The sequence below is a fragment of the Rhipicephalus microplus genome, chromosome 8 (genome assembly GCF_043290135.1).
Source record: "Rhipicephalus microplus isolate Deutch F79 chromosome 8, USDA_Rmic, whole genome shotgun sequence".
In the NCBI taxonomy this organism is placed as follows: Eukaryota; Metazoa; Arthropoda; class Arachnida; order Ixodida; family Ixodidae; genus Rhipicephalus; species Rhipicephalus microplus.
This window is the reverse complement of record NC_134707.1, coordinates 35,828,649-35,845,939: the sequence shown is the minus strand read 5'-3', so window position 1 is coordinate 35,845,939 and position 17,291 is coordinate 35,828,649. Positions and strand designations below refer to the sequence as shown.

Here is a 17,291-nt window from a genome sequence, read left to right as displayed (position 1 = left end):
CGACTGTTGTGTTCATGTGGGAGTTGCGATGTGTCCGAAAGCTCGTTTTCTCTTGGATAAGCAGAAAGTAGAAAAGAGCAGACTGTCTGTTGTGCATACGTGTATTACAATTGGCGTCTTAGGTCTCAGAACTACTATTTAATATTGCCATGGCCTGTTGGAGGGTACCGGAAATTTCATCCGCCTTGGGTATTTCACGTACAAAGTGACGCATCACGTGCAACTTAAATATAAGCCTTCCCGACTACATTTCGCCTCCAACGGCATGTGGTCTGGATTCGATCATGCGACCTTCTGGTCAGTATAGTGAAGCACTTTAACTACAGCAGACCACCACTGCATTGGCTGCCCGGTAATTTATAAATTGGATTTAGAGAGGCTCCAATGAATGACGCATTGATGCTTCATTTCTGTTGAGAGTCGTAATTGATCTTTCACTGTAAAAAAACGTATATTTCAAAATCACTGTCATCATCATCAGCCCGACAGCCTCAAACACTGAGAAAAGGCATTCCCTTCGTTTCTCTAATCATTCAGGTATAATGCTTTCCGTATAACCTCGTATAACTCCAGCGCGCGGGTTAGCTGGTTTTGTTTGAGCACAAGTCATTTTAAAACTTGTCGTACAAAGACTCTAAAATGAATTTAACCTGACTGCCCTGATTTTATAATCCATTATAGATGGTTTCTACTGCTTTAGAAACAAAGTTATCTTTAAACCCCGATATAAGCCCAATTGCCTTAAGCAATTAAATATCGGTAATTTGTCCAGCTCTCTTCTTCAAGAAGTGTAACTCTCGGCGGACATCTCGTGTCGCGGTGTTCGCTAATTGTTCTTATATTGTTATTGTGATCACAGTGCGCCGTATAACGTAACATATATTTCTCATATGCAATTTTTTACAACAAAAGCTGTTATGAGGTCACAACAACGACTGTTTCAGGTGCCGCTCCCAGTGCCCGTAATAGCTATCACCGAAATAAGAAAAAACGAAATAGAAACAACTATCCAGGATCAAGCGATGTTCGAACTGTAGCCCTCTTTGCGACAGCACAGTAAATCGCCGATGAGAAATGCCGCTCCTTGAAACTCCTTTGCGATTCAGGCCTGCAAGCAAAGCGCAGCACAGTTAGAGCGAAAGTTGTTGGAAGAGCGGCATTTATAAAGCGTGGTGTAAACTCTCTTGGGGCTATTGGTACAAATACACTTTCAAGATGCGTAGCACGCCATAAATCCCAATTTTCTTCATGTTAGGAAACACTCACTACGACATGTTTCGTCATATGGGGAAGCGTGGTAGCACGATACACGTCTTGGAGTCACTATTTGCGTGTTGTTGATACGGTAGCTTATGACGATACATTATGGCAATCTTTTAGTATGTTAGATGATTGAAATGACCCACTGGTTACGTAATTCACATTGCGTGATTTGTGGTCGTTACACTACTCTCCTACCACGAGGTACTACATACATTAAATACACCCACGGCGGTGGCCTAGTGGCTTAGTCATTCAGATACTGTCTCGCAGGTCGCGGGAGTCAATACCGGCTGTGGTGGACGCATTTTCGATGGCGGGAAAAATACTTGAGGCCTGTGTGGTTAGATGTAGGTGCGAGTTAAAAAACTCCAGCAGGTCAAAATTTCTGGAGCCCTTTCCTGCGGAATCCTTTATATTCATGTGGTCGTTCTTGGACCTTAAACTCCAACAATTATTATTATTATTATTAATACACATAATATACACACAATAAACACGTGAGAGAGAAAGAAACAGAGAGAGAACTTCATTGAGGTTCTGAGGAAACTGACCATGCGGGGTCTTAGCTGCCTGGCAAGTATTAAAATTGTACTTGTGAAGTACCATTGCACTTTAAATCATCACAACTTTTTTTCAAGTAAGGAGGCATTTGATATGTCAATATTCGTCATTTTGTGAGAAATCTGGTACATGGAACATATATTTCAAACATAATGTCAACTTCACTGAAGCCTTGACTGTCCACAATGAAAATTATGGTTGATTGTCTTGGAATAGGTTGGAAGCATTCAATGGCCCACTAGTTAATTGACTCTCATAGTGTGACCGCTGATTGTTATTTTATTTTCATGCCATGCTATGTTACACGTTAACGGCGTCATTGGGTAGTTGAAGCATGTATGGCATCTGTTTACAAAGAAGTTTCAAACACGGGTATGACTCCATGGAAGATTATTGGGTTGCCATGAAAACGCGTCCCGGGATCGAACCCCCTTCCATTCTGAATAATTTGTCCTATTTCGTGTTTTTCTTGTGAAAGTGGCTACAGAAATCGGTGGCGGCGGAAAGCTATGACGCGAAAAACAGCTGCTTTTAGAATCTCATAACAGCTTTCTAGGTAAAATACTGTATACACGCAGCACGTCTAGAAGGAATTACTTTAGCGATGTAAAATAGTGTGTAGTAGAGTAAAAAAACGATCGGGTGTCACGCAATATGAAATATGTACTAGGGTTTCTCTTAAAGCTTTGAACCATTTACAAAAGGCACACTCATGATTTTTTCTTGTCATCTGCTACCACTTCGACCAAGCGCTGATAACGCCTTGCAAGTGCGTAGCGCGTACGTAATTACTGGGCAGAATGACGAATAATGTTGTAGTAGGTGCTTCTCAACTTGACAAAAACAATTTTTTTGCGGTATTGGGCACTTTGTAAGTGCACTTGCATTGGTAGATGCAATCTTAAAGTATCCAATAAACACACTAGAGGGAACTCTGGCGGTATAGTTTCTACGGGAGCGGCTACGCATCGCCTTTAAGCCTTCATGTCAGTGATGGCCATTGCATAGAAATGTCGAAACTTTGCTCTTTTGGCTCCGTTTGGCTCAGTTTGGCTTGGTGCCACTTTGTCGCAAAATGAAGTTCATCACATGGGCAGCAGTTCCACTTATCCACCATTACGTTAGAGGCTCATCAATTTTAATGAACTCACGAAGTTCACAATGATCTATCCTTTATCCAAAGCGAATACCAAGAAGCAAAATTATACGAAGCCACAAACCCGTTCAAAGTCGCAAGCAAGGAAATTGGGCAAATATGTGCACTATACTCAACATTCGCATGGTGGCTGAACGGTCTCAGCGCCAGAGCTCTGTCTTTAAATACAGGAAAACTCTGTGATCCGAAGAGAGTTTGCAACGGGCTCTGGAAAAGCCATTCTTTTAGCTTTCGCTGTGACTGTGCTGGGCTTTCCTTGCAAGCGTGGCCGTGATTCATTGTTGAGAATGGCATTACTCGAATGCGCCAAATAATGTGAAATGACTTACAGAGTGACCTAAGCTGTATGTGGCTACGTAAAAACCCCCAGGGTCACAGAAATCGGACAGACCTCAGTGTCTGTGTACTCACCACAGGTACATTAAAATGTAGAAGAGAACAAACGGCCAGCACAAACAATAATCAACATTTCTGCACGTACGTTACAAATAATTGTGAAACACTTTATTAAGCCATCGGTTAGAACACTATGATAAACGCCATGGCTGCTTGTTTTAACTTCAATGGTCAAATATCTGTACCGAGTGCATGGGTGGTGACTATTACAGCAAAAGCTGTATATGGCTAGGAGAAACGAAATATCATCCGGCAGCGGTGTCATAAAAGTGGTTTCCATTGACTGTTATCAGCTACGTGTCTGGCAGCGTCGTACCCAAGCCTGTTCCGCCGTTGGCTGCGTTGTGAGTTGCAGCTCATGTCTAACGCCGTGGAGTTAGCTCGCAATGTCATCCTTGCGTGAGTGCGAGTTTATCCAGTGGCGCTTTGGCTCCGGCTGCGACGTCTATGACCACCTGTGGTTCGAGAACAACCACTCTCATTAACGCATTGCGAAACCCATCTAACCCGTCGTTACACTTTTCCATGACCGTGATCATGAGAGGCGAAATGTGCAGCATGTGAAAAACCCAAGCCAAACATGTGTCTACCCTCAGTAAGAAACACGAACATGTAACCAATAATTGTGAAAGGATTCAGTGCAGCATCGGGCTGAACCCACTGGCGGACACCGGGAACGAACGCTTCAGCTTTCACTGGTTAAGCATTTGTACGGAGCACTTGGGCGGCGATTTTGTTATTCATCTGGCTTTCGGGCAGACCCCATGCATATTTAGCTGAATTGCTGTCAGTGAAAAAATGGCGGCATCACATATTATGTTTGAATGTATCTTCTGATCAACATTGGTTGGTTGGTTGGTTGTTCCTCAGAGTTCATTGCTATTCTGTTAAAATCATCGTTCTTCACAATTAACCCTTCCCTATTAACTGCTAAATAATATTGTCCAAGCATAATAAGCTTTTCAATTACAGTACAGTGAAACATTAAAACAGTGGGCCTAGGTGCTCAATAACTACTCAAGCTAACTTTTTCTCCTGTATAAGCTCTTGGCTTATTAATTATTGCTACACGCTATACGTGACTTCACTCAGACGGAAAGCTTTGCCCGGATGAAATAGAAGGTCGGCGAGTTAATTTTTAAATATCACGCCTTTTCTTCGACATGTATCAAGGCAGTCCACATCAGCTGTCAAGGAATATTGTGAGGGCATCGAGAACGTTGTATCATTTGGTACACGTTTCCAACCAAAAGGGGGCGTTTTGTTGATATTGCTGCCTCCGCAGAAAGGTCTCTGTAACTATGTTATAGGATGTAGATTCACGACTGTCATAGATATCTCTGCTAGGCAGCCACATCAATAAAAAAAACTTGAATCAGGCTTCCCGTTCGTATTCATGTTCGAGTCTTTCCGGTAAAACTGTGAAAGCAATAGGATGTAGCAGCATGGTGGCCGACTGGGCGGCTATGAAATTCCTTTATTATTCAGAACCATAATCATAAGCTTCATCGACTGTTTCATCCCACGTTGTTGATTGCGCGATAGGCAAATTATGCAGTTTTGCTGGAGACATGTGAATAGAGAAAGACACAAGTTTCTTCTCAACTTTACCAAGGTCACTGTTTATTTTCACCTTTGAGGTCCCCGTTGTGAACTATCGGCCATTGGCGTTTTTCTACACGTAGAGCATACACTCTGCAAAAAAAAGAGAGAGAGAAAAAAAACAATGTTTATACGCCCTGCAATTGTAAGCATTAAACAACAAGTTTGTTTTGCTTGATTTTCTTCTGCTCAAACATGAAACACAAACTTCCTGCGCAAAATCAAGAACAGAAGCGTGTGGAATTATCATTGCAAATAATTGTGAAGATAATTTTGAGGTCACCTGGCATCGGTATTTTTTGTTTTAGCATACAATATTCATTTGTGCTGCAAATTTTCTTAGTATACGTTTAATTCATAACTGCTGATAAAAGTCAAATGTTCCTTTATCTTTTAACTGAACTCTTCTTTTTTCACATATGAACAATGAGTATCGCCCGTTCTTTGACCTTCGTTTTTATTTTCCAAGACTAAAAACAGAGAAGAGCCAGGAGTCGCGCCAAGATCTGTTTTACTTCAGAGGAAAGGGGACTTGCATGACATGCTTTTGCCTTAAACGTTGGGGGTGAAGGTGGTTATGCGTCGTCTTTTGACTCTGCTTGCTCTTGCAAGTAGCGACCACGGCACTCCTCCCCCCCATCTTTTAGCGTCCCTCCTGGTTACAGCATGTATCCCTTGTTCTTTCTACAGGTAGTAAACGAAGCGAGCATGCAGACTAAGAACGTTTCCCTATTTCTCAGAACCTATAAACGAAGCTCCTATTCAGATACATTTTGATGAAAAATCATGCATCTATTTTGAAGTTCTTACTATGACAGTCCACCATACCTAATGAAAAGCCAAACTAGGAGAAGAAGGCGTGTTCGAAATATTGTGGTGTCCGATAAAATAAGGCATTGACGGAAAAACCCGCACATTGTATGCTTTCGTGTCGTGCCGCGCACGTCTTACTGCAATGACTACACCTCCGTTTACTGAAAACTACTTTATGGAGTTGAATGCGCTTTAGAAAAGTACTTGATGTATTCAAAAATATGTTGTTAGATTGGTTAGGTTCTTGTGAATGTCGTGCACCACAAAACTGTGAACAAGCCACGAAGCATTTGGTATTGCCACCTAGAGTTGTGAGCCGGCAAGCCCTAGCGAGCCGAAAAGGGAAAAGAGAACAAAGAAGAAGTGCGTGTTAGCGCTTCGTTTAAAGATACACGCTCGTGTCTTTCTGCCCGCTGTTTCTGTCTTGTCTTCAAGGCTCTTGGTGCGTGACAAACTGGTGGAGGTGCTGGGTAATCTATGCACCGTACCCCTCCACATAGCAAGAACTCAAGCGCCGTACTGGTGGTTACTCCTGTGCACCGCGCCAGCAGAAGAATCCGAGGGCAATCCCCCGAGTTTGGACTGCTCGTAAACAACATGGCAGCTCCTACCAGCCCTACTGACACCAACCGAAACGGTACGAACGGCACAACGCCGCTTCATCGCACCTTACTCACACCGCGAACGCCAAATCCCTTTCATGGCACTGCACTTGAGGATGTCGAAGATTGGCTCGTTCATTACGAGTTAGTTGCCGTGCACAACCAGTGGGACGACGCAGACAAACTGCGGCACGTCTATTTCAGTCTTTTGGACGGCGCGCGTGTCTGGTATGAGAACCGGGCAGGTATTCTCACATCGTGGGAAGACTTCAAACGCCGACTTCTTGGGACATATGCCAGCCCTGACCGGCGGGAGAGAGCTGAGCGCGATCTGCAGTCCCGCATACAACTGCCGAATGAACGGGTGGCGATGTATGTCGAGGCGTCTTTTCCACCGAGCTGACCCCGGCATGCCAGAAGAAAAGAAGGTGCGGTACCTTATGCGCGGGGTGAAAGAACAGCTTTTAGGTGGGCTTGTGCGCAGTCCTCCCAAGACTGTGTCCGAATTTCTCAGAGAAGCCGTCACCATCGAAAGCACTCTTAGGCACCGGGCCCCGTCATACGAACGGCACGTCAACGCTTCAACTACGGACTACTTGGGAGCTTTCGGTGGTCAAATGGATTTCTTCCGAGAGATCATACGTTCAGTCGTCCGCGAAGAACTCCAGAAGCTGTCTGTGCCCTCGCAGCCCACTATCTCTTCGTTGTCCAGCGTTGTCCGAGATGAAGTCCATCATGCCTTAAGAGAACCTCCTTTCATGCGGGATTATCAACCACCCAGTGACTTCCCCCGCATGTCGTATGCTCAAGCTTTGCGGCAACCTGTTGCACCCGCAATCCCGCATCCCACCATGGCCCCAGCCATGCTGCGGACGGTCCAAGCGGCGCCATATTACAGCGCACCTCGCCTGATTTCGCGGAAATCAGACGTCTGGCGTGCGCCAGATAGACGTCCTCTCTGCTTCCACTGTGGCGAAGCTGGGCATCTTTACCGACACTGTTCTTACCGGCAACTTGGACTACGCGGATTTTCGACGCACTCACCGCGACCCAGGTTTGGTCAGCGGCCCCCTGAAATCGAAGAGTATGTGGCTCAGCAGCGCGGAACTTCGTCGTCCTTGCACCACTCACGCTCCCCGTCACCACGGCGATTTTCTCCTAATCGCCGTACCTATTCGAGCGTGGCGCAGGGTCGGTCACCCAGTCCACGCCTGGAAAACTAACCACAGCAACCTTCGGGGGCGAGGCCGCTCATACTGGACAAGCTCAAGGCCTCCTACCGACGCTTCCGCAAACTGACAATACCCCGACGATGACGACACCAGATGGTTCCGCAAAGATTTCGTTAGACATTCCAGTGCTGCTCGACGGTCGTAAAGTCAGTGCTTTAGTTGACACGGGTGCGGATTTTTCCAAAATAAGTGAAAAACAGGCTGCTCTCCTGAAGAAAGTCACGATGCCTCGAAACCTCAGGCCAATTCGTACTGCTGGCGGGCACATCGTCGCGCCACTGGGCGTTTGCACAGCACGAATACAGATTCGGGATTCTACCTTTGTTGTCAGCTTGAGCGTTCTCCGTCAGTGTTCTCGAGACCTGATCATTGGCATGGACTTTCTGAGGGAGCATGGTGCTATCATCGACATTCGACAACGCCTCGTCGCATTTTCAACAAAAAGCGCCACACCAGAGCATCATCCCAGCCACGATCGAGTATGTCTGCGTGTAATTGACGATGATGTGATGATACCACCGCGCTCAAGTGTTATGGTTCGAGTGGCGTGTAATGAATCAGCACACGCTGAAATGGTGGCGGGGAGCAATCGATCCTTACTCTTTTCCCAGGGTATCTGCGTAGCACGAAGCCTAGTAGACCTCCAGGCTGGCCACTGCGAAGTTCTTGTTACAAACTTCAGCTACGAGCGCCGACACCTTTCCACTGGTACTGTCATCGCCTATGCCTACCCAGTAACCAATGTGACTGAGTGTTTTGCTTCCGAGGTGACCGATAATGCCGAAGCACCTCTCCAGTGTGTCGACGTAAATCCAACGTTTTGTGACGAAAACAAACGAAGGCTTCACGACTTGTTCATAGAATTCCACGCCTGTTTTGCTCTTTCGTCAAGGATCCGTCAGACATCGATTATCAAACACCGTATTATCACCTACGGCGACGCGCACCCTATACGGCAACAGCCTTACCGAGTTTCACCAACTGAACGACGCGTGATTCAAAAGCAAGTGAAGGAAATGCTTCAAGACGGTGTAATACAGCCTTCAAGCAGCCCTTGGTCATCGCCAGTGGTCCTTGTAAAGAAGAAGGATGGTACACTTCGCTTTTGTGTCGATTATAGGAAGCTGAATAGCGTCACAAAGAAAGACGTGTACCCGTTGCCTCGAGTGGATGATTCTCTTGACAGGCTGAGGCGAGCAAAGTACCTTTCCTCAATCGACCTCAAAAATGGCTACTGGCAAATTGAAGTTGATGAACGTGACCGCGAAAAAACTGCTTTTGTGACTCCTGACGGTCTGTATGAATTCCGAGTGCTCCCATTCGGTCTCTGTTCTGCTCCGGCCACATTCCAACGAATGATAGATACTGTTCTCGCTGACCTCAAGTGTAAAAGTTGCCTCGTCTATCTAGATGATGTCGTTGTCTTTTCAAAAACGTTTGATGAGCACCTTCATCGCATTCGGAGTGTTCTTGAAGCTATACGATCCGCTGACCTTACCCTCAAGCCTGAAAAGTGCCATTTCGGCTACAAAGAACTGAAGTTTCTGGATCATGTTGTGAGCGCTGCAGGCGTTCAGCCCGATCCCGAGAAGACTGCCGCTGTGGCCGCTTTTCCAGCTCCAACAGACGAGAAAAGTCTTCGACGATTTCTGGGGCTCTGCGCATACCATCGCCGCTTTATCGAAAACTTCTCTGAAATTGCGGAGCCACTCATCAGACTTACGCGTGACGACACCCATTTCTGTGGACTGACGAACAAGCGAGTGCCTTTCCGGAACTGCAACATCGATTGTCTTCCCCTCCTGTGCTTGGTCATTTTGATGAGGACGCTGACACAGAGGTGCGCACTGACGCAAGCAACATTGGTCTCGGAGCTATCTTGGTGCAAACACAAGATGGTACCGAACGTGTGATCGCCTATGCGAGCCGCACTTTATCACGTGCCGAAACCAACTATTCAACGTCAGAAAGGAATGTCTCGCGGTAATATGGGCGATTACAAAGTTCAGGCCTTATCTCTATGGGCGCCCATTTAAAGTTGTGACGGATCACCACGCTTTATGTTGGTTGGCTAACCTTCGAGACCCCTCTGGGCGATTAGCACGATGGAGTCTGTGACTTCAGGAGTTTGAAGTCACCATCGTATACAAGTCGGGTAGAAAGCATGAAGACGCCGACACGCTATCACGAGCACCTCTAGAATCCGACCATACAGTTGTAGAAGACGACAGTGCCTTCCTGGGGACTCTCAGTGGGGCGGACCTTCTCAGTAAGCAACGAGTGGAACCCGAGTTAAGTGCGGACGACGACGCCAGAGGACCATGCTGCCTCCGCTGTCCGCCTACCTTGAGACGAACCCTTGCTCGCGTTCAACGAGATAACAAAAAACGTAAGGCCCATCATCGACCATTTAGAAGGCAGCACCGTGTCGGTTCCTCGACAACTTTCCCGTACGTGGCCGTCATTTTGCTTACGACACGGCATATTATACAAAAAAAAACACTGGTACCGGCAGCAGATCTTATCTTCTAGTCGTTCCTCAAGATCTTCGTGATGACATACTATTAGCCTGCCACGATGAGCCGACATCCGGCCATCTGGGATACTCACGGACGCTCGACCGGGTACGACAGCTATATTTCTGGCCAAAACTTGCAGCTTTTGTGAAACGCTACGTGAAAGGATGCCGCGAATGTCAACGTCGCAAGTCACCACCTGTAAAGCCTGCAGGCCTCCTACAACCCATCGACCCACCGCGTACGCCGTTTGACCAAGTTGGAATGGACCTTCTTGGACCGTTTCCTTTGTCTCACTCTGGAAACAAGTGGATCATCGTCGTAACTGATTATTTGACGCGTTACACTGAAACGAAGCCACTGCCACGTGGTACAGCATCTGAAGTCACCCAGTTTTTCATGCACCACATAGTGCTTCGTCACGGCGCCCCGTCAGTCATCATCACTGACCGAGGGACAGCGTTTACGGCAAAACTGTTGGACGACATCTTCAAACTCAGTTACACGAACCACCGTAAGACAACCGCATACCACCCCCAGAGTAACGGCTTGACAGAAAGGCTAAACAAAACACTGACTGACGTGATTTCTATGTACGTGGATGTGCAGCATAAAACGTGGGACGAGATCCTGCCATACGTAACGTTTGCGTATAACACAGCAACCCAGGAAACGACAAGGTTCGCACCCTTCCGCCGCGTTTACGGTCGAGACGTGCAAACCATGCTAGATGCCATGATTCCTTGTGACATCGACCAGCACGAGCTGCTAACTCCTGATGTCGGGGATTACATTCAGCGAGCAGAAGAAGCTCGTTAACTAGCCCGCGTGCACATAAGATCGCAGAAATGTGAAGACTTCCGAAGGTACAACATCCACCATCGACCAGTTACCTATCAACCTGGCGACCAAGTGTGGGTTTGGACTCCTGTTAGACGGCGAGGTCTCAGCGAGAAACTCCTGAGCAAGTACTTCGGACCCCACAAAGTATTACGGCGGTAGAACGAGGTCAACTACGAAGTCATTCCAGACGGAGGCTCGGCAACGACCCAGCGCCACTCACCACGAACAGAGATTGTGCATGTCGTTCGCTTAAAACCTTACTTTACGCAGTAATACTCGCCTTACTGTGCCAGGGCAGCAAACATTTATTTTTCGTTTTCCATAGGGTCTCGAACGAACTTTGAACTGTATTAATGTTTTTTTTCTTGTGACCAACCACAGACATTATTCTTTTTTTTGCACCTGCATATGCCCTGTGCACTATAAGTATTGTTTCTCCCTTTCTTTTTATTCCCTTATGGGCCCTGCTGTCACCTAGTGTATGAGCATCGAGTCGATGCTCTAATGGGAGGGGGAATAATGCCACCTAGAGTTGTGAGCCGGCAAGCCCTAGCGAGCCGAAAAGGGAAAAGAGAACAAAGAAGGAGTGTGTGTTAGCGCTTCGTTTAAAGATACACGCTCGTGTCTTTCTGCCCCGCTGTTCCTGTCTTGTCTTCACGGCTCTTGGTGCGTGACAGTATACAATTTTTTCGTTGCAAAGGCTCTTTGCTTCATTCTGAGTGATTGATTGTGCAAATAAACGATTACCTTCAGCGGAACAGTCACATCTAGCCAAGGTATCCGCCACCGTAGCCAGTTCCGGCTTGGTGTCCGAATGACTGCTGTCCAAAGCCTCCCTGGTGTCCGGCAGCACCACCTTGGAAGCCAGATGATCCCTGCTTGTTTCCAGCGCCGAATGCGTTGCTGTCAGACGATGAGAAGCCCGAGCTGTGGCTGTAGCCCTTGTTGTCATTGTAAGCGTTCACGTTCCTGTTGGAGGAACCACCAGCGAAAGCCCCTGAGCCCTGGTTGTGTCCGGAAGCTCCACCTCGGAAGCCAGACTGGTGGCCACCTGCCGCATTGCCATATCCGGACTGGAATCCTCCACCATGTCCAAGTCCGACGCCTCCGAGACCAGCACCAACGAGACCGGGTCCTCCAACACCATAGCCTCCGAGACCAGCACCCAAGAGGCCTCCACGCGCTTCGACCTTCTCGTCCTTTTTAGCGTAAACGCTGCAGACTAGGAGGGCGCAGACAGCGGCGGCGAAAGTCTGTGTTTCAGAAAGGTGCATCCACCATTATATTTCTAAGAAAACGATCGTGCAAGCGTTTTTACAGTGTGACCACGTACCCCGTACAGTACAACTTCTTCATAACAAATAACGCTCGTTAATAATTGAGGCGGTACCTTTATGTCACTTTCGAGGTGAAGAATTGGATGTCTTGCGTTCGTTCACACGACTCAGTCACTTGACAACGTTAAAGAACACCACAGACAAATGAGATTGTTCACTCACTAAGTAAAGCCCTTTTTTTTAAATACTGGAATCGCTATGCTTTCCGCAAAAAGGCGCTTGGTATGGGACAAAAGGCGAAAAAAAAAAGAAATTGCAGGCGGCGACGCCAACTTGATATTCCCGAACGGGTCACCAAAAGGTCATACATTTTGACGACATTTACTAAGGCATACGTCATTCCAACTATTAAGCATAAAGTTTATAGCCCCAGGGAGTTAGAGCAACTTTAAGAAATTTTCTTTGAGCGAATGTCACCAGAATATAAAAAGTTAAAATTGAGATCAGTGACGTCATGCGCAGATATTTCGCACAAAATCTGAATATGAGACTTGGGCCAGGATTTTTTTTGTGGTACCAAAGCTATGATGATAAAATGAACAATAATAAAGTTTTCAGGGTAAATTTTCTCAAGGTAAACTTATTCATTGCCTCAATTTAAAGTCCCGCTAACGTAAAAAACACATTTAGTCAAATGCCAGTGATTTTGTGTGAGTTAAGCTTCAAAGCAAGTACGCGTTGTATCGCGTCAGCAAGTGACTTAGACAGAAAAAGAAAAGTCTACGCGTTTGCAAAGTGCCGTTAGCTGGCACCTGGGAGGGGTGATGGGATGGTCAAAAGCTACGTGGAATTATGTAATACATTGAAATTAGGGCTTTTGCCTTGTGGACTTCATAAGAGTAGTGTAAAAACTCCGTATTTCGATGCAGTAAGGGCTCCTAAATGATAACTCGTACTACATAGCACGTTCTTCTCGTACAATTTTAATTTAAAGCCATCCGAATGAGGCCATATTATGGCTTTGTCCCGGCGATTTCGTTAAAGACCATGACCGCTCAGATTATACACCTTTCCAGCTGCTATTGCAACTTCAAAGCTGTTGTTACGGTAGGAGTGGAAAAAGTAAACAAATTGAACTTTCAGAGCGTACCTTACTGCACTTCTAAAACATCTTCAGTAGGCTACTGCAGTACAATCTATCTGACCACCTAAAAATTATTTCAAGAAGTATAAGAGTGGTATGAATCTAGAGCATCCCTATAAAACGTAATGACTCAAGACAGCTTACAAATTGTAAAGTGATACCGTTGATCCCTTGCAGCTTGAGTGATCTCCACAATTAAATTTTGTTATGTTGCGAGACACCTCATGGCCATTTTTTTTTTGGTGCTAAGGTGGCTATGAGTGGAACTTTAAGATAAAAGCATCCCTAGGAACTAGTATGACGTTAAACAACCGTAGCTAACAAAAACGGCAGAAAATCAAGATCTGCGTTCAATACGGCAGTGAATACGTGGAGTTATAATGTGATTGAAGAACTCAATGCGCTAATAAGCTTACGAAGGAGAAAGATAGCTGTGCGATGAAAGAGGGGAATGGCTTGTTGTGGTGATATTAAGTTGTGGACTATACTTGCTATAACACGCTAGGCGCACTGTGAAGAGCCCTGATTGGTTCTGCATTACACGCCAAGACCAAGATCTAGTTAATGCAAGTGACCTAAAACGTACCTTCATCTTGGTGGAGGTGGGTGTCTTCGGTGAAGGTTCTTGACAATGTGGGTGTAACTTTGGAGCTTGGCGCTTCTTTTATAGTGGACTTGAGGGAAGCGTTGACTTTTTCATTTGAAACAAAGAAAAAAGCACCTGCCTTGTGCCACGTTCGAAATAATGTACTATTGTATAGAGCACAAAAAGACGGGGTTGCCATCCTTTCTGCGTCTAATCAGCGCACGCAGGAGTACATTCGTCTTTCCGCCCATCCCTGTTCCCCGGCCTGTTGGTGTTTCAATCTGAAGACTTGCTTGTTGCTTGTTCGTACTTTGTCGTTAAACCGGGGATATGGAGTGTTAGTTTGTCGCTTTCGGAGGATATCCGAAGGCGTTCGAGTGCTGCGCCCACATGGGAGCTCAGATGTGTCCAAAGGATTTTTTAAAGAAGCCCAGCACCGGGGTCCAAAACACACGTCCCTTGTGCCGTACATGGCCTGCAGACCTGCTTGTGCATGTCTCTTCGCTACACACATTTCGAAAATTTTAACGAGCATGTTCATGAGACTCATTTATCACTGTTCTCGGGCATTTTTCCTTTCGCCAAGACTTCATGTGGTCACAATGTGTGATAAGAAATATACATTTCTTTAAGCGCGCTCATGCTTTATGTTTTGTTGAAGCCGTGCATGTAGGATAAGGATGAAAAACATAGGGCACATAAGAAGCACTGACGGGTAACTAAACCTCATTGAGAAAAGACACGCAATATCTATATAGATGTACAGTGGAGGTCAAAAGTCCACAGGCCACGTATTGCGATGCCATGTATTGCTGTGGGAACCCGGCTAGTGAACTTTTTACGAGCACTGTATTTCTTTGAGAAACAATCCTATGTCCAGGCACCAAAACTATTTGGACTTTTCCTCAAACGCGAAGGTTTTTATTACTTGGAGTTCGGCACAAATCTTGCATCCGTTGATAATCTTTTATCATAGCATTGATGTAATGGCCACGTATCTAACGTGCGTAAGGCGAGTAGTAATGCCAAATATTTAGCCACAAAAATGGGTTTGAAATCTGGTGTAGTCGAAGGGAGTAGAGCCAATTTAAATTCGGTATAAATATACCAACACCAGACTTTTCGTCACAATGTGGTGCATCTGCAGGAATAACAAGACTTGTTGATGATCAGGTGATCTTGCAATAAACCATGTAAAATATTATGGTGAAGTAATTGAACGTTATTCGAAAAAAAACATCATCAAATTGAATTTCTGCAGGGTACGAATTATAACAGGTCGGGATGACAGCGCCTATATGCGAACGTTTAGAGTACGCACTTCTTTATACATGGCCCCCACTCCATGCTTCGGAAGTGGGTCGGCGCGTTCGCGGGGTTGATTGCCGATGTCACCCTAAGGTGACGGGTGTCGAACTCGTCGAGGGCGCTTGAGATAATTACAGGGAGTTCTCCGAAAGGGCACACCCTTTTATTGTAGGTCTTACATTCACTTCACAGCGGTCTTTTTTCGCTCTAGAGTGATCGCAAGGGAACTGAAAGTGTGCCGTATGCTGAAGGCTACTACCCTTAAAAATTAAATTGATTATAAAGGCCACGTAATGTTTCTTTGATAGTTATTAATATAAACAGAGTGTAAATGAAATAAAGTAAAGAAAAAACGCAGGCTATAATATTATAACATTTCGCTGGTAGGCGTTCATATCTCCCGACGTAAATTTATGAGTAGTCATGCCACATTTCAGTTATATAGAAAAAAAAAAGCTTAAGGCAGCTCCTTAGTAGAAGTGTGGAGACTGAATGAAGTAAGTGCTGAGCAGGGAAGCCTTCTGTGTTCCTCGTCAATTTTCTCCTTATTTCCTCGTCTCTTTTTCGTTATACTTTCCTTCTTATATTTTGCTGCATTTTTTCTTTTAAGCTAACTTTATATTTTTCTTCACATTTTATCTTTCCTTCTCTCTCTTTGCATTTCTCGCTTTCTTCCCCTTTCAAAATATACACGTGGCTTTGATTTGCCGTGCTTCCCTGAAGCCATGCTAGCATGTCTGAACCTAATATAGGGTTATTTTTTAATAACTTCATATATAGCTATAATAGCATGACTGGACGAGGGTTGTTTCTCAATGAAATGGCCGATTGTTCAGCTGAGTTGTCCATAGGTGAATCAATTTTACCGCACTTTCCACGATCTGCTTAAGTGATCACTGCTCAATTCCGCAGGCGTGCGCTTGTGGAAACCTTTGGAGTCACAGCATTGACAAACTCTATCGAATATCGCCATTTATTGTATCCCTGGCGATGGACTTTTTTTTTCCAAGCTCGTAAACTAGAAGTAGCTGTGACGAGGTTGCGCTTCCGAGTACAGAATTTTAATTTCTACAAACACAGGTCTGCTCTTTGGTCTGCTCAAACAGCTTCACCACTGTGCGCGTTCTGTGCGGAACTGAACTAATTAGATGATTTATTTTGACGTGCAGGTGGTTCACTACAGTACGATAAACCCTTTAAATAAAATACCTTTACGATGCATTGGTATAGATTTATCTGTGCCTGTGATTTTGTCTTTTGGACCTTCTATTTATGAGTTCTCCAGTGCGAAGGTATGCACTGCTGTCAGGCACTATAATAACTAAAGCAATCGGTTAACTAATAATCTGTTGTATGACCTAAAAATATTTACAATTTTATGTACATATAAAAAATAAGGATGTTGCTTTAATTGAAGAAAGAAGTTTTTCATTAATAATTTATGCATTAGATAAAGTATCATATTTTCCTAGATAATTTGTAATCTTTATTATGTATAACCTTCATTACTTTAAAACTCACGATTATTTTATAGAACCACTCCATTCTTGGCCAATCCCCCACAGTGGGTATTTGCCATGGGCAATATATGAACAAGTGCGTGGTTTAGACCTGCTCCGCTAGGCATCGCAACGATCCTATAATTGTTCACAGGCAGACAATCTGCTGTTTCAATGAACTCATTTAGTTATATTGCTATGGATAGAAGAAGTGAAAGAAGACGAAGAACCACAGAAACTGACAGGCCCATCCCCCTGAGTAGGTAGGGGCCATGTTAGAGGTTTTATCATCACCATCATGATCATCATCATAATTATCAAATGACAGGTGTGTGAGTCTGTGTTAGTCCACCGCCTATACTTTCGTCTCTGTTTCCGGTAAATACATCTTGCAAGTACGCCGCCAACCCCATAACGACATCTTACTTCATTCTCTTGACAGGTAATCAACCGTCATTTTTACTAAACCATGCTTCGAATGTGCTGAGAATCA

General features: G+C 45.1%; 1 protein-coding gene across 1 annotated transcript; it reads right to left on the bottom strand.

Moving 5' to 3' along the window:
* Positions 1 to 4,814: 4,814 nt before the first annotated feature.
* LOC119164383 (uncharacterized) lies at positions 4,815 to 14,131 on the bottom strand. Its single transcript, XM_037416563.2, has 3 exons — positions 13,992 to 14,131; positions 11,732 to 12,237; positions 4,815 to 5,071 (listed from the first exon to the last, which is right to left on the bottom strand). The coding sequence occupies exons 1-2, from the start codon at positions 13,995 to 13,997 to the stop codon at positions 11,752 to 11,754; spliced, it is 492 nt and encodes a 163-aa protein (XP_037272460.2). The 5' UTR covers positions 13,998 to 14,131; the 3' UTR covers positions 4,815 to 5,071; positions 11,732 to 11,751.
* Between the last annotated feature and the right edge of the window lie 3,160 nt (positions 14,132 to 17,291).